Here is a 22,722-nt window from a genome sequence, read left to right as displayed (position 1 = left end):
TAAAATTATAATAAGGTTGATAATATTATGATAAGTATGATATTGTTTTAAAAGTATTATCTAATTCTAATAGATTAAATAAGATAATTTTGTCAAAAAATTATGATAAGGTTACGCAAACATTATGATAAGAATATGATAAATTTATGATAAAATACGTAAAGTAATTATAGTAAAATTATAATAGTATTATGATGAGGTTATGAGAAAATATATAAATTAATTTTATTTAATAATGTTATGATAGAGTTATAATATTTTCTGTTATAATGTTATTTAGTTCTATATAAATTATGTAAATAATTTATGCGAAAATTAATATAAGATTAGGAAAATATTATGATAAGATCATAATAATAATATGAAGATATTGTGATAAAAAATCAACAAAAACAGTTAATAATTTAAATAAATATATTATATATTTTTTTTTAAAAAATATGAATCCTCATGTAACTATGTGTAAAATAATGAAAAAATGATGAACTACTGAAATAAAATTAACGAACTAATCTGTAACATATAATAAAAAATAATGTCAATTAATCAATTATGTTTAATTTAGTTGCTGAAATTAAGTTTTGGATATATGAATTTATCAATAATGTTTAATTTAGTAGTTAGGAATTATTTTTGGATGCAGATATTGAGCGTGCAGAGCATCGGTCGGTTCGGTTCGGTTTCAAATTGACCATAACCGACCAAACCGAAAGACCCATAATCTCATACCGAACCGTTAAATTTTTAACCAAACACCGAAATTTAATGACACCGAAAAATTCGGTCGGTTCGGTTCGGTATCGGTTTCCTACATCGGTTTGGGCTTTTCTGAAAGCCCATCAAATTGAAGCCCAAATTTTTTCAGGCCTTAAAACAATTTAAAATTTACAACTAATAAAACATGAAATTTGATGAATTGTTTACATATAAGGTGAAAATGCCAAATAAATTACAGATCCCAGAATGTAGCAAAAATAATACTACCCTGCTTTACATATTACAAATCAAGTGTATAATTAATGGTGCCCTGAACTGTATATACCAACAAAAACTGTATACATTCTTCCAAAAATAAAACTAAGTATAAAACTTATACAGTATGGCAAAAAAATAGATCTGGACTGCCAATCAATGCATTCAAAAAACAGTATTTGCATTTGGCATTTGGCATTGCAGTAGAAGCAGCAGCAGGCCATTCAAGTCATCAATTCAATTAAGATTCAACCAGCAGGAAGGAGAGGCATGAATCAGGATTCACAGTACAGGAAACAATCCTGGATTAAAATTGACAAAGCAATTGAAAATAATTGAATCAAAACAGGTTTGAACAAAATTTCAACCCAAAAAAGTTTTAAACTAATTGAATCAAAATTGAAACTTGTTAAAATTTTAGAAAACAGGGGCTTAGAAATAAAGTTTTCAGATTATTATAAGGCGATGAAATTCGCACGGTGCCTAAAAGAGCCTCATCATGCAAATAACAAGGCCTTATGTGTCATTTTTTGAAGTGGTGGAAACTTCATCATAGCCCAAAAATAAAATGAAAAGCATATAAATAACACTTAAACAAATTGAGAAGAAAACAGTTTCAAATCATAACCAAAACATAATAGAATAGATTAAGTATTCAAAACAGTTTGTAATTAGTTTTAGAATGATTGAGAAAACAGAAAAAAAAAACAGAAGCAGTTTGTAATTTTTAAAAATAGAAATATAGATTGAAAAAAGTAAAGCAATTTACTTTATTTGCTTCCACCACCATCTTAGCCTTAGGGACAGTCCAGATTTCAGAACAATGGGTATTCAGGCACACCAACCAACGAGTCATTTTTTTGGCTTCCACACCTTCAAAAAAACAAATTTCTGGAAGAGTCCAACTCCTTCAGTTTAGTTGGGCAATTCTGCATAGATCAAAATAAAAGCTCAAACTATTAGCTAGTTTCAAAATAATCAAGAAAAACAAGGAAATTAATATGAGCAGAGAATAGTTGAAGCACATAACCTTGCTCAAAAGGTTCCAATTCATCAAGGCACTCTTCAATCATCAAAGGGCTAGATTCTGTTCTAAGCCAATCCTGAGTGCACACCAGGGCTTCCACCAGTCTTGGAGTTAATGAACTCCTAAAACAGTCAAGTACTCTGCCAGAAGTACTAAAGGCAGATTCAGATGCAACAGTAGAGATAGGGACAACTAGGATATCTCGAGCCATCCTCGAAAGGATTGGAAAATCGTCCCGAGTTTAGCTTCCACCACTTCAAAATTAGAAATTCTTTCTCACTGTCAACTGTGGTCTCACTCAGGTACAATTCTAGCTCAGATTTCCTAGTGCCACTTACACTACTTTCCTTATTGTGCTCATTGAATTTTGCCTTCATTAGGGATAAATGTTTCTTTGCAGGAGATGGCATGATTGGAACTTGAGCAGAAACAACCTCTATAGATTGGCTAAGGCTAATATAGGCAGATGCACCCCCATTGACATAAGCTTTTTCATACTCATCAAAAAGACTAGTCAGCTTGCAATTCACAGTTTCAAATAAAACTTTGCCTTGATCAGAACCAAACAAACTTGATAGAGCAAACAACAAATGTTTCATTTTGGAGGTAGGATCAAAAACATGTGCAAAAAATATCAAAAGATTCATCTTCTGGGGATCACCCCAATACTTGTTAAATTTGTCCCTCATTTTTCTGCCCATTTGCCTAATCTCTATGTCATCACTTGACAACATTCCATCCAACATGATAGAAAGGTCACAAATTTCCTGAAACTGCATGTTGGATGTAACATACAAGCATCCAGAAATGCGCAAAGTAGTAACATAGAAATAGGATAGGCAAGTAGCAAATTTTTTAACAGTTTCCCAATCTACAAAATCTGGAATACTTTCAATCATATCAGATCTAAAACTTTCATCACACTCCTCATAGCTTCCAAAAATAGACTGAAACAAGCAAGCAGTATCAAGCATCAAATAAGTGGAGTTCCACCTAGTTGGAACATCTAAACATAAGGACTTTTTTGTGCCTAATTTAGCATCAGCAGCAAGGTCTTTGAACTTCTTAAGCCTAGAGGGACTATTTCTAATGTATCAGATACAATCTCTAACTTTCTTAACAGAAGAATTCATTTCTTTCAAGCCATCAGACACAACTAAGTTGATTACATGTGCAATACACCTCATATGTAAATAATCACCCCTACAAACATCTGTGCCCCATGCAACCATTTTCTTTTTAAATGCAGCAATGGCAGTGTTATTGTTACCAGCATTATCCATAGTCACTGTAAACACATTTTTCAGACCCCAAGCTAGCAAACAATTTTCAAGTATTTTCCTAATGTAATCACCTTTATGCCCACAAACAGGAACAAGAGAAATAATTCTTTTATGGAGCACCCAGTCATTATCTATCCAGTGACATGTTACACACATATAATTAACACGTATTTCTAGTCCAAGTATTTGTTGTTATGCTAACCCTTTGACTCCCATTTTTTAAAACATTTTTCAGTTTCAACCTTTCATCAAGATACAATTGATAGCAGTCTCTATTAGCAGTCCATCTAGATGGAATATAAAACCTAGGGCATGCATAACTCATAAATCTCTTAAAGCCTAGACCCTCAACAAAACGAAATGGAAGTTCATCTACAATAAGCATATAAGCCAATATATCATCTTGGGAAAATTTCCAGGTCCCTAATTGACCCTTCCCCTCATTTTCAGCATCAAATTTAGCAGCAGGTTGTAGAGTTAACAATGCCTGTCTAGTTTCTTTACTGTGGGGATTCTTAAGGCATGCAAGGTTGTGTGATCTAAGTGTAGAAGTGCTATTAACTTTAGTATCACAATTGTAAATTTTAGCACAGTATAAACATTTAGCCATAACCAATTTTCCAGATTCGTCATTTATGCGCTCAAAATGATCCCAAACTTTGGATCTAACAGCAATCTGCTTACGTTTTTTGTCAACAACATTACCTCCAGTACCAGCAACATTAGCATCATCCTGTTGCTGCTGAGAGGGCTGAGATGAGCCCTCAGCAGCACCAACATGTTGCTGCTGCTGAGATGATAGGGGTAACTCAGGAGGTGAGCCATCAACCCTATCATCACCAGCAGCAGCAACTTGCTCTTGTTCAGAGCCCAACATATGCGTGAACAAATGAAAATATATATAACTCAGTAAAGTAAAGCTTCCAACCAATCCACCAACATCAAGTAATGAGTCAAATAGACAAAAAGTAATGAGTCCAAGATTCATACCCAGAAAATAGATGCAAGCCAACTAACTGGAGGTAAGCAGATTGCTATGAGATCAGAAGAATAAAGCTAAAATAGGGACAGGAACTCAGAAGGCTTCCACCACCACTAATGATTCACTCAGTGAGTGAATCTTCTCAGATAATACAACCCATACAAAACAGAAAGAAAGAATCATCAGATAAACAAACATGAAAGATTTACAAATAAAGAACAAATAAAAGAATAATAATATACCAAAAATACCTGTATATTGTATCCAGAACCAGAGATCCCCATTTTTAACATGGAAGAAAGAAATACACAATATCAGGTGAAGAAACGAGATAGATACCAAAACAAAACATAAGATAAACAGAATAATCAAACATAAAAGAAACGTATCTGTATTAGTATCTAGAAATCCCCAGATTTGAACATGAAATGAACAAAAGATTCGTTAAAATTAAAACCATGAACTGAAACAGCTAAAATACAGAAGATAAAAGGAATAACTCACATAAAATCAGTAAGTAATAGCTAAGTAAAGTAGAAGACTGAGAGATTCGTGAAATAAATCTCTGTTTTCATCGAAAACAAAGCTTAAAATCATGGATTTTCATCAAATCAAAGCGCAAATAAGATGAGGAATCTTGATTATGACTAAATGAAGACTAAGATTTGTTAGGTTTAAGGCTCAGTGAGAGGCTGATTGAGAGAGTGAATGAGTTTTAGGGTTAGGGTTTTATGAAGGCATCGAGAGAAATGAGAGATGAGAGAGAGGTCAGAGGCGGCTGATGTAGAGAGAGAGGGGAAAATGAGTTTTAGGGTTAGGATTTTTTAAGATGGATTTAAATAGTGGGGGCAGACGACGTCGTATAAGGTAGAGGTAGGATATAGGAAAAACGACGTCGCATGACACTTCGGTCAAAACGGTTTTTCGGTCGGTTCGGTTATTCTTAAACCCAAACTAAATCATTAACCGAACACCATACTTCTCCTATTTTGAAACCAAATCGCACCGATTTTACCAAACAACCGACCTAAACATCAAATATCAGCTCGGTTCGGCTCGGTTTATCGGTCCGATTCGGTTTATGCTCAGCCCTACGTGCAGGTGTTGAGTGCGCATGAGGTGAGTGGGTGGGTGAAAGAGAGGGGGGAGAGAGTATTGACGTTTATTTACAGTAAAATTACAAATTTTTATGCACCAAGAATAGAAACATAAAATTGGTATGATGAGGTATTATTTATAAATATTTTAATTTTTTAGGTAAATATGTAAAAAGCCCTAGACTGATTGACTTCGGCCCAACCCGATGACTAACAGAACGGCCCAACCAAATGACAATGGCTGGTTTATCCGGCTTCCAGATTCCGTTGAGCCCTGAAAAATGGGGTGGTGGTTGCATTATCTTCGTTGCTATGCGACATAATGCGCGCCTTTACAGTGTCAGTTAGCTTCAATTATCCCTCTTGTCTTTTACTTCACCCTTCTTCTTCTTCTTCTTCTTCTTCTACCGCTACTACTTTTACAGATCCCTCAATTTTTCCTTCTAAATTAATCACCTCCCAAACTTCTCTTAGTTACCTAATTCTTTCTAAGTCCAGAATCTGTTCCAATTCTGATTCCGTTTCATTTGACGACGACAACGATGATTTTGATGAATTTGACGATGATGATAGTTACACATCGGTCGATGAGGACTCCGATTCAAACGATGTATTTATTCAGATAAAGAAGCTTGGGACGAATTCCAGAAGAATTCGGTCCAAAATTTCTATAAACGCCACCCTCGAAACTATTTGGAATATATTGACTGATTATGAGAAATTGGCTGATTTTATCCCTGGTCTAGCTGTTAGTAAATTACTCGATAAGAAAGAAAATTTCGCTCGTCTTTATCAGGTATTAGCGGTTGTTATTTTGCTTGATTTTTTAGCTGTTTAATTGAGTTTTAGTATTGATTTTTGCAATTAAAACAGATTGGACAGCAGGACTTGGCGTTGGGGCTGAAATTCAATGCCAAGGCAATTTTGGATTGTTTTGAAAAAGAGGTTGAGATTTTTGGTTATGGGAAAAGGCGTGATATTGAGTTTAAGATGACTGAGGGTGACTTCCAACTTTTTGAAGGGAAGTGGTCGATTGAGCAGGTGAATGAGGCTAGTTTTTATTTTGTTTTTGTTTAAGCTTCTTGGATTTGTACTAGAAATTCATTTTATCAGGATTACAGTTTCTCTAGCCACCAAACATGTTCTTAGAGTAAATTGTTTAGCTTTAAAGTTGGTGGCAGCTTGTGGCATCGAGTTCCCTTCTGTCTTGCCGTCATATCCGGAAAAATGTACAATAAGCTTGTGATTTCATATGACTTGCATTCATATCTTTTAATGGATAACATTCGAGTCTAAAGCGAAACAGGAAAAAGGCTGCAATGCTTTATATTATATCTACGTGTATGAAGCGTTTGGTTAGCGATGATGTTCTTTAGATTAAAAGAGTGATTAACAAATTAGAGTATATTTTCTGGGCACATGATTATGTGATTTAGAGGGACATTCTAAGATAAATTAAGTTGCAAGTACACATTTGAACTTGGTCTTAAGTTTATATTTTTGTTATGGCATGCTCAACTCAAGTAAATATTTCTTTGTTTCTTACTCTGTGATATTATTTCTTTAGATATTACCGGTATGAATGTACATTATGTTCAATTCTCAACAATTCAGTGTTTGGTCATTGCCTTTCCCCATTGTTCTTTTTTTCCGTCCTGGTCTTCTTTTGAGCTTAATCTTCTTTGTACATGCATTTTACTGTTTGTCGGAGCTGTATTAGCTAAATTATGGATTCTCTATCCGCATCAATCCATGCCATCATATCTTTTTACATAATGCCTTCAAATCTAGTTCTGTTTTTCTAGGCATGAAATGCAATAATTTGATAGCTCATGGGAAATTTTCCCGGGAATGGAATTCCAATGACCCAAAAAATTTCATCACTTCAAACATAATAAAATCCATAGGCCAGAGTTGTACTAGGTCGATGCTGATAGAAGCATTTCCATAGACTGTAGCTATGTGTAGATTAAATCTGCAATTTATGTTAATATGACATTGATATCGTGTTGCTCTTTTATGGAGCTTCGTGAGTAAAATTTAAAGATGCAAGATTGACTTGAGTGGCGATGCAGGTCACCAAATCAAGATCTGAAGAATGTAACGACTCGGTCGGTGAAGAACTTGAAACAAGTCTTTCATACTTTGTTGATGTAAAGCCTAAGCTGTGGCTGCCTGTTCACTTAGTTGAAGGTAGACTCTGCAAAGAGATACAGACTAATCTCTCTTGCATCCGGGAGCAAGCACAAAAGATGACTCTCCATACTCAATATGGACTCGAATAAGAGCGATTACTATATCAAATTAGCAAACTTACAAACCAAAATGTAAGACCTTTAGTATTTTTTAATATATACTCTTTGTTAATTTTCACAAATAAATGTAACAAGGACAACACTGGACAATCAATACTCTGGTACTTGTTTTGCCGGCAGCATTTACATTCTGTTCAAGTAAATCAGATCTCTATAAAGTTCGTAATAATCCATAAATCAACAACATACGATTTACACAGCAGTAGCCAAGATATTGAGGTATTTTCTGAAAGGTGATCACATTTAGCTATCGTGATGGCTCCAGGTAATTCAACTGCATTTTCATGCTATAAGCAGAGTTTTCTGCTTTTTTTTTTGTCGGAAGCAGAGTTTTCTGCTTTTTAGGGTCTATCGCCCTCGTAATAATTCAATTGCTTGCTAATGCAGGATTAGAATTGTGGTGAAGCAGTTTACGTTGTAAGTAATTACAGTATTAATTAAATATGAAAAAAAAATGAAATTTAATTCTCCAATTATATAAATATAAATTATTTTTTATTCTAAACTAATTAATTTTAAAAAATTTATTTTCGAGGAATTTACAGAAAACACTCTTATTTTGAACTTATTTGTACCTAGTATCCCAGTTTTAAAAATATATTTTTCTACTCTTTTTTCTAATTTTTTTATTTGTACTCTTGAGTGTATATATTTTTTATTGTAAAAAAACTTAATTTTTAACATTTGCACTTCTTTTCTCCTTTCCTTCTTTTCTTTTTCTTTCTCATTCTTTTTTCTTTTCTCTTTCCTTCTTCTTCTTTCTCTTTTCTTCTTCTTCGTCTTCTTTTTTTTCTCTGTCAATTTTTCTTTTCCTATTTCATTTTAATATAATTTTCTGATAAATTCTATCTAATTTTTCTATAATTCATTTAACATTTTTGATTTATAATGTAAACATTCAAAAATATAAAACCAATAAGAAGCTACCGATAAAAAAATTGAAATATTCATCTCATGAAGTAACAGAATTTTTTGCCATCGCCGCCACCGTATCTTTTTATTCTTGATCTTCTTCTTTCTTTTTCTATTTTTTATCTGTTAATTGTCAATTTTATTTACGATTTTATTCATATGTTTGAAACCGTTGTAAACTATTTGAAACTGTTTGAAACCTTTGTAATCGGTTTGGAACCTTTTGTAAATTATTGAAACTGTTTTTAGATAAAGATTGCAAAATGTGTTTTCTAAACTGTTTGAAACTATCTGAAAGTGTTTTTGAAACTGTTTTTATGACAAACTCATTTTTGTTTTGTAAAAATATTTGAAATTGTTTTTAGAAACGATTTAAATTGTTCGAAACTTTTGCAAACTGTTTAAAACCTTTATAAACTGTTTTGTAACCTTTGTAAGCTGTGTGAAACTTTTTTTTTTGAAACTGTTTGAAACCTTTGTAAACTGTTTGAAATGTTTATAAATTGTTTGAAACTGTTTTTAAATAAAGAGATAATGTTATAAAAATGCATAAACTATACATGTTTTCTCAATTTAATCACGAACTTTAAAATGTCTCAATTTTATGCATGAACTTTCATTTTTTCTCAATTCGATACACGGGGTCATATGATGATGTGGCTGCAAAAAATGATGTCCACCTCAATTAAATTACACCAATGAATGGGTGCCACGTCATCATATGCATCAAATTGAAAAAAATGGAAGTTTTTTTTGAATGCATACAATTGAGATGTTTTAAAGTTCGTGATTAAATTGAAAAAATATGTATAGTTTATGAATTTATTTAACATTATCCCTTGAATAAATGTTGCAAATTGTGTTTTTTAAAGTTTTGTAAACTGTTTGAGACATTTGTAAACTGTTTGTGACCTTTTTTAAACAGTTTGAGACCTTGATAAACTGTTTGAAACCATTATATAGTGTTTCTTAAATGATAATAAAATTGTGTTCCGAAAACCTTTTGAAACTGTTTCAAAATGTTTTTAATAGATTTTTAATTAGAAAAATAAATTAATAATTTACCTTTTTTTTTCTTTTTTTTAAAAATTATAATCGTTGGACATGAATTCGAGTAAAATTTAAAACGATTCGGTTACGAATTAAAAATTCGAGCGGATTGAAAACTTGATTTGAAATTCACAATAAATTTTCAAGAAGTAATAATGGAATTAGAAAAGTCAGTTTATTTAATTGTTATGAGCTTAACATTTTAAATTGAATTGTTGAATTGTTAATTTTTTTTTGGATGAGTTGAAGAAGAAAAAGAAGTTATGACTAAAACATATAAAATATAAATGGAGTATAAAAAAGGAATCGCAGAGTAAAAAAATAAATATTTTGAACGCTATGTAAATTAAGTTGGAATTTCGGAGTTAATAAATGCTAATATTTTCTCTATAATTTTCCCTTTGTTTTATCCTTTCAACTCGCCCAAAAGATAGAAATTATTCAAGTTTGTGTTTTTTTGATGAAAAGAGATTCACGGTTTGTCAATTTACACCTTAATGGTTTTAATAGTCAAGGATATAAATTGATCCAATATGTGTGAGGTTTTTTGTCAAAAAATATTTTTTGAACAAATTATGTTGAAGTCCCTACATATATTATAATTTACAGTTTCATACACCTTATTTGAAAATCTTGTTTAATGCCCCTCATTTTCAATTACGCAAATAATTAGGTACTTCAATTAATTTTTTTACCAAATCTTAAACGAAATGAAAGTGAAGAATATCAAATCTCAAACGAAATTGAAAGTGAGCTTTCAAATCGTTTGCAAAAAATACCAAATCATCAACATAACTAATAAAAGCCCCTAATTTTATTACAAAATTGAGAGTGAGGGGTCATTAGGTAAGATTTTCAAATAAGAGATATTAAACTGTGAATATATATGTGGAAGGTCTCAAAATAATTTGCTCTATATTTTATGTGAGTCAGAGGGGTTAGTGATGTATACATAAAAAAATTGATAGTATATTTGTTTTTGTATATAACTTGATAGATAAATGCATATTAAAACAAAAAATTGATAAATAAAAAATTGAACAAATTACTCTAAACCCCTCACATTTGTTATAAATTACAGTTTGATACCTCTTGTTTGGAAATCAAATAGTTTGATACCTCACTCTTAATTATGTCAACAATTAGGGGCTTCAGCTAGATCCGTTAATAATTTGTTATTCACTTTCAAACGATTTGCTACCTCACTTTCAATCATGATAATAATTTGATATCTTACTTTTAATTATGTTAACAATTTGTTACCTCATTTTCAAACGATTTGGTATCTCACATTTAATTTCATTAACGATCCGGTACCCATATTTCATAGAAGGTTGTAAGCGTTTGCAAAATTAAAATCGAGGTACCAAATTGTTTAATTTTCAAACAAGAGATACCAAACTGTAAATTATAACATAAATGGGGAGTCTGTTCTAAAAAAATGATACATTTAATATGTATGTTATTATTAGATTCCTCTACTATTAATCAATTCTTTGTGATGTTATTATTTATTTTAATTGGTCCATGTGACGTGAAATTATTATTGATTATTAGAGACGGAATATGTGTTAAAGGGTTCGTTATTCCACGTTGCAATTCCTTTGAGGACCTAAAATTGATAAAATTAATAATACAAGGACTATTTACTAACAAAATAAGGTATAAGGGTGTTGTCAAATAAAAAGTGATAGTAGAGGGAATTAATAATGGGTTTTTTAATTCATTAACCTAATTTTGCTCCTAAACTTCTCTTTAAATATCAGGACAATTCTCTATTTGTGCCTAGTTTAAAATTTAATTTCAAATTTATGCATTAATTTCACCGTATAGTTTGTTTCTGGCGTTGAGAATTTAATTCTATGCGCCGTAATAAGCTGTGCATGGCGTTAAATTATGGTCAAATGTTCCACCATTGTGTGTAGTTTGTGAAAACAGACTCTGCATGAGTGTCATTGGAAGACGATCTATGCACCGTAATAAACAGCGCATAGGTCCCTTATATAAAGATCTTGCAGCCGTCTCTCTTCTTCACCATTTTACCGGGAGTGGATCACCTCAAATGTAAAATTCTCTCCATTTTTTCAACACTTACATGTTTGACATCTAAAAATAATGATAAAAATGGAGAAAATTAAATATCATTTTGTTTAAGTGTCAAAAATATAAGTGAACTTAAGGAAAATGGAGAGAATTTGAACTTGAGTTGAGTCATTCTCCATTTTACCATCATATTCTCTTCTTCTCTAAAAAAATGGAGCAGCACCGCACAATACTGAGCCAGCAAAAAGAATTTATCCTCTTCTACAATTCTCTACTTTTGATCGATCAATTTCTATTTGGTTTTAATTGAATCTATCCTTTGCATGCAGTGACGAAGCCAGACGACAAATTCAGATAGGGCACAATCTAATTAAAAACTTAAATTATCAAACCATAAAAAATTTACACCGAAAAATAAAAGTTATAAAATTGTTATCATCTGCATTAAATTCTACTCGCGTTTTTTTTAATCAACCGCATTAGAAGTATTAAAAGATTCTACGATTGAGGGTCGTGATCTTTTTATTAAAAATTTATCCATTGCCTACAAAATTATAAAATTCCACAAAAATTGGTTAATATAATATTACATGATCATTAAATGTATAATTTAAGTTTTACTGTGCATAATAAATGTTTATCCAATGCTATTATATGTAGAGAACATTAAGAGAGGGGAAAGATAAATCAAATTCAATTGAGTGTCAGACAATAGCAAAAAAATACTCCTAATCTGGATAAAAATTTAAAACTCTTAATCACAGATTTTATTTAACAAACAAATAACCATCTTTTATAAAAGGCAAAAGATAATTAAATAAAAAATTGAACTATAAAACTAAGATAAAAGTGAACCTGATGATGGCAGTTGGCAGAGAGAGTGGCACTTCAGTTTTTTTTTTTATGTATCGTTGGTTGTTTTTGTTAATTTCCTCTATAATTAAGTAATTAAGTAAGTCCCACTTTAAGTTTAGTTTTATTCTAATTAGTTAAACCCTAACCTATCTATACTATATATAAAAGCACAGATGGGGGACAGGCAAATTTACTGAATGATCCTTTTCAGTTTACTACTAAATAAAGGTTTTATAGTCATTAACTAATTAGTCACTTAATTAATCACTATTGTAATTAAAATCCTAATTAGAATAGATAACTAAATTATCTCCAATTAAGTTTTTAGTATGTAAAAATTAACTAAATTGTCTCCAAATTAGTAGGAATGCCTATCTTTTAGTTTGATTGAACTACAAAATTAAAATACTATATTTGGTCAATATATTATTATTTAAATTTCTATCTTATTATTTTTAAAGATATTATTAATAAAATTAAGTTAATTATTTAATTATTTTTATTATAAAACCAAAAGAAGAATAAATTTAGTATGGAAAAAATTTAATAACCGAATATATTATATTTACTTTTACAAAAAATTTTAACTAATTTTACATTAATTATATAAATAAAAAATTGATATAATTATAAATTTTGTATTAATATATTCATGACGTATTACGTTACGAGCCACGTGCATAGCACGTAATGCGAAACTAGTAACTATAAAACTCTTAATCTGGATAATAGCAAAAGTTCCACTCCTAAAAAAAATTAATGAACGTGAGGTAGGGCCCAGGCCCGTGCTGGCCATACCCTACCTCCGTCACTGTTTGCATGGCGTAATGGGTTTAGGGGAAGCATTTGGTTGGTTTGGTTAAAATCGAACCAAAGTCTCTATAACCAAATCAATCGATTAACTGAACATTCAAAAGCAAACCGACCAAATATAAATTTCTAATCAAAATGGAGTTGAGCAAAAAAAAAAAAAAAAATCCAACTATATAGAATAGGTCAGTAATTCGATCGATTCGATTGAAATCAAAATATACAAGGAAAAATTAAAAAATTAAAAAAATTGTCAGTTCGAACGTTTCGGTTAATTTGAATAATCCAAATTTCAAAGCGAACCAAAAACCAACAATTAATGAATTTCCTCTTTTTAAAATTATTTTAATTTTTATACCACTATATTATAAATTTATAGACAAAATGGGTAAATGAGTGTATTAGGATTAAATAGGGATTAGAAAGGTATGGGAGCCCATAAGAAAGCTAAATGGATGGCCCTGTCCATTTCAACCCCATGCATACCACCCATACCCACCTCGAAGTAGACCACAAGTAATACTCTGGTACATGTTTTGTTGGCAGCAATAATTTTCTGTTCGGGGAAGAGGGGGGGGGGGGGGGGGGGGGGGGGGGGGGATAGTATTTTATTGTATTTGTAAATCACGTCTCTATAAAATTCGTAGAATTCATAAAGCAACAACATAAGATTACAGCAACAGCCAAAATATTGAAGTATATTCTGAAAGTGAAAGGTGGTGCATTAAGCTATTATGGCTCCAGGTAATTCATTCAACTGCAGTATTATAGCATTCTTTTCTTTAATTTAATTGCTTGCTAGTATATGATTAGAATTGTTGTTAAGCAGTTTATATTGTAACTAATTAATTACATTACTAAATAAATATGAAATAGAAAATAAAATTTTATTCTCCACTTTAATAAACGCATATTACCTTTTCATTCTAAATTTATAATTAATAAAAAATAATAATCGATTCAAAAAGATTTATGCTGTCCCTTCAACTTATTGAAGTTCATGTTTTATGATAAAAAAAATTATGATTTACGAATTTACCTCTTAATGGTCTTAATAGTCAAGGATAAAACTATATAAGATGATCTAATATTGACAAATTGGGAGTTTTTGTCATAAAATACAAATTTGAATATTTTTGATAGTTTATGTGAAGTTAGAGGGGTTAAATGACCTTACTTGATAAACAATTTATTTACTGGACTCTTCAAAGATTTTTTTATTTAATTTGTTGATGTTGTAAGTGATATATGCTTGCTATGAACTAAATGAGTTAGGATCCTTTTAATTAACACAAAAAGTTAAATTTATTTAATTTGTACCATTCATTTTTGTATGAAAGATATAGATCAAAAGTGTATATATTAAATTAAATTGATTTATGTCATTGATGTAAATTAAGTGATCATGTTCACTAAAACTTGATAAAATTTTAGTTGCAATTAAATCCAAGTCCCTCACTTTTTCTGTCTAAATTCATTAGAGCTGCGTTTAGATAGCCATTAGTTTGGATTTGAATATGGATTTGGTCTTAATCCTTTTTCATTGACAATTATCTTAATCCTTTATTGTTTTGGAAATTGAGAATTTGGAATAAGTTCTAAACCTAAATTTTTTAAATTCTAAAGCATTTCTTCTATTGTTTTAGAAATTGGCCGGTTCAACTAGTTCGATTTAAAATCGATATATGACCGATTCGGAAGGAAAAAAAATTAAAAAATTCAACAACATCAATCCTGACCGGTCTATCTAAAAATTAAACCGATTAAACTATTCTTCACTGAGAAATTCCACACAGAAATTCAAAATAACAAAAAAAAAAACAATTTTAACAAATTGACCAAATTAATTTTTTCAACCCGAAGTTCCAAACTTAATTTTTAAAATCCGTACAAGTTGTTTTGGTATTATAAAAAGGGTTAATTTCATAAAAAATTATGACCTTTACATGAAGTTTCATTTTAATCACGACTTTTAAAAGTTGTTATATAAAACCATAAACTTTTATTTTTTTCAAATCTATCACTAAATTAATTTTCAGTGTTTTTTTTACTGACGTGGCAATCAGAATCCAGCTGATTTGAAAAAAAATGAAAGGTAAAAATACACTGAAAAATAATCGGTGATAGAATTGAAAAATAATGAAAAGTCATGATTTTATATGGCAACTTTTAAAAGTCGTGATTAAAATGAAATTTCGTGTAAAATTAGTGATTTTTTTTAAAATTAACCCTTATAAAAAAAGGTTGTTTTTGAATTCGGTTCGTTTTTGACATAAAATATTTAGGTGTATTCTCATCTAAACCAAATCAAAATAACCAAGCTAAAAAAATAATCAATTTCAATTTGATTTTTATTTTTATTTTGCCGGTTCACTTTCGTTTAAGGTTTGGTATTCGATCAGTTCGATCTTGAGCATTTGATCAATCGAGTCATTCCGTTTTGGCGATTCGATTCGGCTTTAACTGAATTGAACTATTTTTTTAACGGTATATTGGCTTTAGGGGAGCATTTAGTCGGTTCGGTTGAAGCCGAACAAACATCTCTATAACCAAATTGACCGATAGACTGAATGTTTAAAATCAAATCGACCGAATATGAATTTCTAACCAAAACTGAACCCGATAAAAAATAAAAAATAAATAAAAACCAAACTGCTACGAATAGGTTTGCAATTCGACCGATTCAATTAAAATCAAAATATAGAAGGAAAACTATTTTCTTCGATTATTGAGTAGGAAATATAATTGGTTTTATAAGCTTAGTAGAATCGAAAAAAAAACTAATAATAAACTTTTGCGGAATATTAGTTTACTGAAATACTTAATAAATTGGTCGATTGGAAGCGGTTCAAAAGTTAATCAAATACAGACAAACTAAAATCTTTTAAAAAATTATTTTGATAATCTCTTTAGTAAGTTAATTGTCCAAACTAATAGACCTTGTAAAGCATTTATGAATAACAGTATAAATAATTTAATTTCTTTTGGAGAATCCTTTTGTAAAGCAATAAACTAGTAAAATAGTAAGCTAATAAAAAAAAGTAAGCTAATAATACATAAGATAATAGAGGAATATTGAAAGCATAAAGAAAGAATACCGAATTTATAGTGGTTCTACAACTTTGTCTACGCCCAGGTCCGGCCCTAGGGCTAGGCCACTAAGGCCTAGGCCTAGGACCTCATAATTATTAGGGCCCTCATAGAATTTCTATACACATATAATTTATTATATTCTTAATTAAAAAACTAATAAATTTTAAGAGACATTAAAATGTCAACATTGTTATTTTAAATGATATCAAATCTTAACATATTTTATAATGTCAATGAAAATTTATTAAGAGCCTTAAATTTTACAAAATCTTTAAATCAATATAATTTTAATGGAAATTACCTTAATAAAAATTGTTACTTTTAAACAATTTTTTATATATATATTAGCTCAATTGTTTCTTAAAATGTTCTTAATATTCTCCTAACTCCATTACCTCTTTGACAAACTAGTGTTTGTAGTTTATTATCATTATTTTTAATTATTAATTTAGAAATATATAGTATTTAAAATAATAATTACAATTATGTTTTGAACTTTTCATGTATTTTTTTTAATATAATTATCTACATGTTCTATATTTATTATTTTTAATTTAAAAAATATCCATTATTATTAAAAAAATTAAATATATAATTTATACGTGTTAAACCGACTTTGCCTAGGGCCTCATTTCATCTAAGGCCGGCCCTACCTACGCCCACTCCTTAAGAATATTTTTCTTAAATATTTAACTCGCACTTCAATTTCTATTAGAGACTAGAAATAAGCCTTGAAAGAATACAGCTCTAATTCTACCCAGAACCTAGTCTGCATCCCTTCCTACTGATTTTCATTAGTTACAGCAAACTAATAGATTCACAACCGAAAACTAATATGCTCTCCAACCAATGGTTTTCATTAAGCTCCAACAAACTAACGGGCTACATCTTCAATTTTATCCAAAACTAATTTGCTCTCCAAACCGCTAGTTTTCATTAGCTCCAACAACTAACAAATTACAATTTCAGCTTCATCCAACACTAATCTTCTCCCTGAAGCACTGGTTTTTTTTAGCTCCGACAAACTAATAGGTCACAACCTAATTCTACCTAGTATGTTTCCCACAAGCTATTCTAATGCTTGAAATCTTCTCACAAATACATATAAATGGTGGTGTTTACTCTTCTTAATACACGATAAACTCTCAAAGATAGAGAGATAAACCAAAAATGATGCTCCTTTTGGTGGTGCCTTGATGCTCTCACATCCACGTCCAATACAATGAGTGAATTTTTTTTTTATAGTGGCTAGAATATTCTATAAATTAGGGTTGAGTCACTTTGTCTTCTTTATCATAAATTGAGTTGTACAAAGTGACAAATGCAAGACCCTAGTAGCACAATGAGTTGGCAAGATAATTAGCCTAATTTTATTTGCTAATGGCGGAGTCTAATCCATAGTACTACACTAGCAGCCTAACATTGTCTAATGAGTTGGACATCTAGATCAATATTTCCAAAATGCCCTCTAAAAATTATATTTGATCTCAAAAGTAGAATATTCAAGACCCTTATAAAATATGGGTCTTACAAGCACTAAATTAAATATTGGCCTTTAATATTTTCTTCATCCATAAACGTAGGTGTGCAAGATGACAAATCACTAGCATGTTGCATACTAACGAGCTAGTAAAGCTATTGAAGTAATTTTGTCTTCTCTGGGTAGAGGTTGATTTGTTCGTACAGTTGGCATACTAGTGTGCTAGGTTGTCTGGTTTGGTATCAAAGACCGTTGAGATAATTCTGTCTTCTCCTGGTAGAGGCTGATTTGTCCTATACAATTGGCAGGCTGATGTGTCATGTTGTTTTGCATGGTGTTAGAGACTGTTAAGCTAATTTGGTCTGATGAGGCCAATTTGTTAGTACGACTATCAAACTGGTGTGCTAGGTTGTTAGCTCTGGTATGAAAATAACTCACTAATGAATTTTGTTTTTGCCTTTTATGGTTCTTTACTTTTTCTTTGTTGCACATAGGCGAGATGTCATTGTGCTCTCCACATATGGCAATATTCTTTGGTATATATATTCCCTCAAAGATATATTAACTATTTGATTACCAAACTGTCCATTATAGATTTGATTTTGCCTACAAGCTAGTAGTTTCATGAAACTTCTTGAACCTTTATTACTTAATGTATTCTTCATAAATACTTGATATAAACATCAGTGGATATTTTGTTATCATCAAAATATGAGCCTTGGAGTTAGGGATTTTAGCCAACAACGACCTAAATTTGATAAAATTTATGGTACAAGGACAACTTACTAATAAAATAAGTTATAAAGGTGTTATAAAATAAATAATATTAGTAGAAGGACTTAATAATGAGTTTTGTCATCCATCGAGCTAATTTTGCTCCCAAACTTCTCTTTAAATATCTTCTTCTTGTTAAGTTAGGTCCATCCCTCTCTATCTCTGTTCCTTTTCAAAATCTATTTTGTTTGATGATGATTTTTATATAATCAGATAATAATAATAAGAGTTAGTTACATAAAAAAGCACGACTTTTATATGTAATTTCATTTTAATCGTGTCTTTTAAAAATTGACATTTATATACACGACTTTTTTATTTCAAATCTATCACCAACATAAAATTCGGTGTAATTTTTATAATTAAAAATTCATAATCCTACATACTGTAACCAAAATATAATAAAATTTGGTGTCGATTTATAATTTGAGTTTTTAATTAATGGTTTAATGAAGAATTTAGTCAATAAAAATACATTGAAATAATGAATTTTTTTTTAAAAAAATTGAAAGGTCGTGCCTTTAAATGCCACCTTTTAAAAGTCATAATTACAATGAAACTACATGTAAATGTCGTGATTTTTTATATAATTAGCTCTAGTAATAATGATGAGGGTTACACATTTATAGGTGAGGAGTTTGATTCGAATGGTGTATTTATTCATATAGAGAAGCTTGGTTGGAATTCCAGAAGAATTCGTTCCAAAATTGCTATAAATGCCTGCCTTGATACTATTTGGAATGTGTTAACTGATTATGAGAAATTGACTGATTTTATCCCGGGTCTTGCTGTCAGCAAATTACTTGACAAGAAACATAATTTCGCTCGTCTCTACCAGGTAATTATCACATTTATTTCCTAAATTTTGTTCATTTTTTGGCGGTTAAGTTGAATTCTATTATTTTGTTTTTTATTTTACAATAAAAATAGGTTGGACAACAAAGTTTGCCGTTGGGATTGAAATTCACTGCCAAGGCTGTTTTGGATTGTTTTGAAAAAGAGGTTGCGATTTTTACTTCTGGAAAAAGGCGAGATATTGAGTTTAAGATGACCGAAGGCGACTTCCAATTTTTTGATGGAAAATGGTCTATTGAACAGGTGAATATAACTAATTTTTATTTTATTTAACAAAAAATTTAAGTTTTTTGAATTAGTACTTGAAATTTAACTGTAGAATGGAATTTCAACGACCTTTAAAAATTGTTATCACTTTAAATATTTTGAGATTCGTTATCGAGAGTCTTTCTAGGTTGATGCTGATCGTAGCATTTCCTCATTACGCTGCAAGTAGCATTTATTGGTTCGTAGTGTTAGAAAAAATGTACTTAATATATATATATATAAATTATATTTAAATAAACAGAATTAATAATCAATAATAAAATTAAATTATAAATAAAAAATACAAACATAATTGATTTGAGTCACGTGTATAACGTGCTTTATTTTTTTATGTTTGTAAGAAGGTCGCGAGTCTTATGAATTTTTTTAATTTAATTAATACTGGAGTAGTTCAAACTTAACTCGTTAAGTTTTTTTTATGTCGATCTCATTTAACTTATAAGTAACCCAACTCTCCTTTACACCCATTTATCTAGTTCAATTCTCAACAATTTACTTTTAGATCATTGCATTTTCACATTTTTCTTTTTGTTCTTCCATGTTAAATTTTACGTTTATTTTTTTGTACATACATTTTACGTTGTTATTAAATAAGTTATGGGCCTAATGTCTTTAAAAACCCCCGACCTTTTAGCCCATTTTCAATCATACCCTGACGTTGAAAATTTGTCAATTTTACCCTATTTTGTATTTTTGTGTTTCAATTGTACCCTGAAAAATTAAATTAACGTCTTTTGCGTTTGGAAATTCGTTTAAAACATTCTCCATGTCTCGCATATATTAACTGTATATTTTTAAAATTTATTTAAATTTAGTTAAATTAATTAAGAATTTAAATTAGTGTTAATTTGATTATGGTTTTTAGTTAATTTTTAAAAATAAAGGACTTATTTGTACTTTTTGAATAAAAAAGAATTTAATTTCATGTTTAGACTTAATTAATTGAATGATTTCATCATTTAAGTAAAACAATTAACAAAAATTAAAATATTGGGGTACAATTGAAAACGGAAAATTCAAAAGTGGGTAAAATTGACAAATTTTCAACGTCGGGGTAGAATTGAAAAAAAGTTTAAAGGTGAGGGGTTTTTGAGTGATTAGGCCTATCTTTGGCTAATCCCCTAAAAAAACCTCCACCTTTTAACCCCTTTTCGTTTGCACCCTCATGTTATAAAATCGCCAATTTTACTTAATTTTACACCTTTCGTTTTCAATTCCACCCTCAAATATCAAAATCCACATCTTTTGATTTCAATCGCACCCTCAAACATCAAATTGACCTCTTTTCAATACTTCATATTTTAATAAATATTATAATTAGTCCCCAATATTTTAAAACAAACAAAAAACTCATCTTCTTTAAAATTTCAAAAAATCCATTATATTTACTAATAAAAAAATAAATTTAATTAATATTTATCTCGAAATTTATATTTGTACCGAAAAAAATCAATTTCAAAATTTTATATTTACAATTACTAATATTTTTTAACTAGATATATAAACTTTTGATGAATGTATAAATATATAATTAATTTAAAATTTTACTAAAAATTTTTAACGGAATTACCGCATCCGCTATGTCCTCAGCGGCAGCCCCTCTTCACCCCTCCGGCGGTGGCCGGAATGTTAGAGTTCGTCTGAGAAGACGAACCCATCTGGGTTCGTCTTCTCACACGAACCTGGGTTCGTCCTCAGACGAACCCAGATCTGAGGACGAACCCATCTGGGTTGGTCCTCAGACGAACCAGACAACCTGAGGACGAACCCAAATGGGTTCGTCCTTAGTTCGTCTGAGAAGACGAACCCCTTATGGGTTCGTCTTCTCAGACGAACTTGGAGGACGAACCATCCGGGTTCGTCATTTCATATGAGGACGAACACAGATGGTTCATCCTCAGATCTGAGTTCGTCTGAGGACGAACCCAGATGAGGTTCGTCCTCAGACGAACTCGGACACTCCGGCCACTGCCGGAGTTGTGGGACGCGGCTGAAACGGAGGCGCTGGATTCCAGAATTTGGATTGTTTAATTTATTTAATAAAATTTAAAATTATTTATAATTACAATTAATTATAAAATATTAATTATATATCTAAAATTATGGAATTAATTTTGCGGAATCAACACGGAGAGGTCGAATAAAAGCGGATATAAATCGGATTTGAATTTGTACAAAATAATAATATTTATTATATTAAGTAAAAATTTATTATTAAGTTTTTTTAATTTGCGAAAAGAATTTTTTTTGTTTAAATATAACAATAAACCCTATTTCGTATACATGCTTAAATATTAAGTATCGATTTGGACCTTTTTCAAGTTAAAAAGGGTCAATTTAAAGCTTAAGGGTGGAATTGAAAATGAAAAGTGTGAATTTGGGTAAAATAGGAGATTTTACAACGTCAGGATACAAACGAAAATTGGCTAAAAAGTGGAGGTTTTTTTTTCAGGAGATTAGCCTTTATCTTTTAAAATTATGAGGCTAAGGTCATGTTAAGTAGATGTTGATATAGTAGCATTTACCTCACAATGTAGCTAAATTTATAATTTATGTTAACATGTTATTTGATATGTTGTTGCTCCTTTAGCATTTATTTTTGCTTTATGAGCAAAATTTACAGAAGAAAAATTGAATTGAGTGGTGATGCAGGTCACCAAATCAAGATCTGAAGAATTTGACGACTCAGTTGGTAAAGAATTTGAAACAAGTCTTTCATATTTTGTTGATGTAAAGCCAAAGCTATGGCTGCCTGTTCACTTAGTTGAGGGTAGACTATGCAAAGAGATACAAACAAACCTCTGTTGCATCCGCCAAGAAGCACAAAAGATTATTTTCCATACTCAATAATGACTCCAATAAGAGCAATTACTATATCAAATTAGCAAACACACAAACAAACATGTG

General features: G+C 30.4%; 3 protein-coding genes across 3 annotated transcripts; 2 read left to right on the top strand and 1 right to left on the bottom strand.

Moving 5' to 3' along the window:
- Nucleotides 1–1,887: 1,887 nt before the first annotated feature.
- On the bottom strand, nt 1,888–4,159 carry LOC126653713 (zinc finger BED domain-containing protein RICESLEEPER 2-like). Its single transcript, XM_056106361.1, has 5 exons — nt 3,525–4,159; nt 3,182–3,388; nt 2,252–3,085; nt 2,003–2,151; nt 1,888–1,901 (listed from the first exon to the last, which is right to left on the bottom strand). Exons 1-5 carry the CDS (start codon nt 4,157–4,159, stop codon nt 1,888–1,890), a joined length of 1,839 nt encoding a protein of 612 aa, XP_055962336.1.
- Nucleotides 4,160–5,624: 1,465 nt separating this feature from the next.
- LOC126654163 (uncharacterized) lies at nt 5,625–7,834 on the top strand. Its single transcript, XM_050348241.2, has 3 exons — nt 5,625–6,157; nt 6,235–6,402; nt 7,437–7,834. Exons 1-3 carry the CDS (start codon nt 5,684–5,686, stop codon nt 7,644–7,646), a joined length of 852 nt encoding a protein of 283 aa, XP_050204198.1. The 5' UTR covers nt 5,625–5,683; the 3' UTR covers nt 7,647–7,834.
- Nucleotides 7,835–7,931: 97 nt separating this feature from the next.
- Nucleotides 7,932–22,722, top strand: LOC126654164 (uncharacterized). Its single transcript, XM_056106360.1, has 6 exons — nt 7,932–7,941; nt 18,261–18,318; nt 18,414–18,455; nt 19,288–19,531; nt 19,624–19,791; nt 22,468–22,722. The coding sequence occupies exons 1-6, from the start codon at nt 7,932–7,934 to the stop codon at nt 22,663–22,665; spliced, it is 720 nt and encodes a 239-aa protein (XP_055962335.1). The 3' UTR covers nt 22,666–22,722.

The sequence above is a fragment of the Mercurialis annua genome, linkage group LG6 (genome assembly GCF_937616625.2).
Source record: "Mercurialis annua linkage group LG6, ddMerAnnu1.2, whole genome shotgun sequence".
Classification (NCBI taxonomy): domain Eukaryota; kingdom Viridiplantae; phylum Streptophyta; class Magnoliopsida; order Malpighiales; family Euphorbiaceae; genus Mercurialis; species Mercurialis annua.
The sequence above is the reverse complement of the archived record's forward strand: the minus strand, read 5'-3'. Positions and strand labels throughout refer to the sequence as shown.

Bases quoted from the DNA above. Each gene is read 5' to 3' on its own strand.
- LOC126653713 (XM_056106361.1), bottom strand. From the start codon at position 4,159: ATGTTGGGCTCTGAACAAGAGCAAGTTGCTGCTGCTGGTGATGATAGG. The intron at 3,389-3,524 runs GTTGAAACTGAA...GCTCCATAAAAG, and splicing joins CAATTGTATCTTGATGAAAG to AATTATTTCTCTTGTTCCTG. The intron at 2,152-2,251 runs GTGGAAGCTAAA...ATCTGCCTTTAG, and splicing joins GAATTTCTAATTTTGAAGTG to TACTTCTGGCAGAGTACTTG.
- LOC126654164 (XM_056106360.1), top strand. The intron at 18,456-19,287 runs GTATATATATTC...TTATATAATTAG, and splicing joins ACATATGGCAATATTCTTTG to CTCTAGTAATAATGATGAGG. The intron at 19,792-22,467 runs GTGAATATAACT...GTGGTGATGCAG, and splicing joins GAAAATGGTCTATTGAACAG to GTCACCAAATCAAGATCTGA.
- LOC126654163 (XM_050348241.2), top strand. From the start codon at position 5,684: ATGCGCGCCTTTACAGTGTCAGTTAGCTTCAATTATCCCTCTTGTCTT. The intron at 6,158-6,234 runs GTATTAGCGGTT...CAATTAAAACAG, and splicing joins ATTTCGCTCGTCTTTATCAG to ATTGGACAGCAGGACTTGGC. The intron at 6,403-7,436 runs GTGAATGAGGCT...GTGGCGATGCAG, and splicing joins GGAAGTGGTCGATTGAGCAG to GTCACCAAATCAAGATCTGA.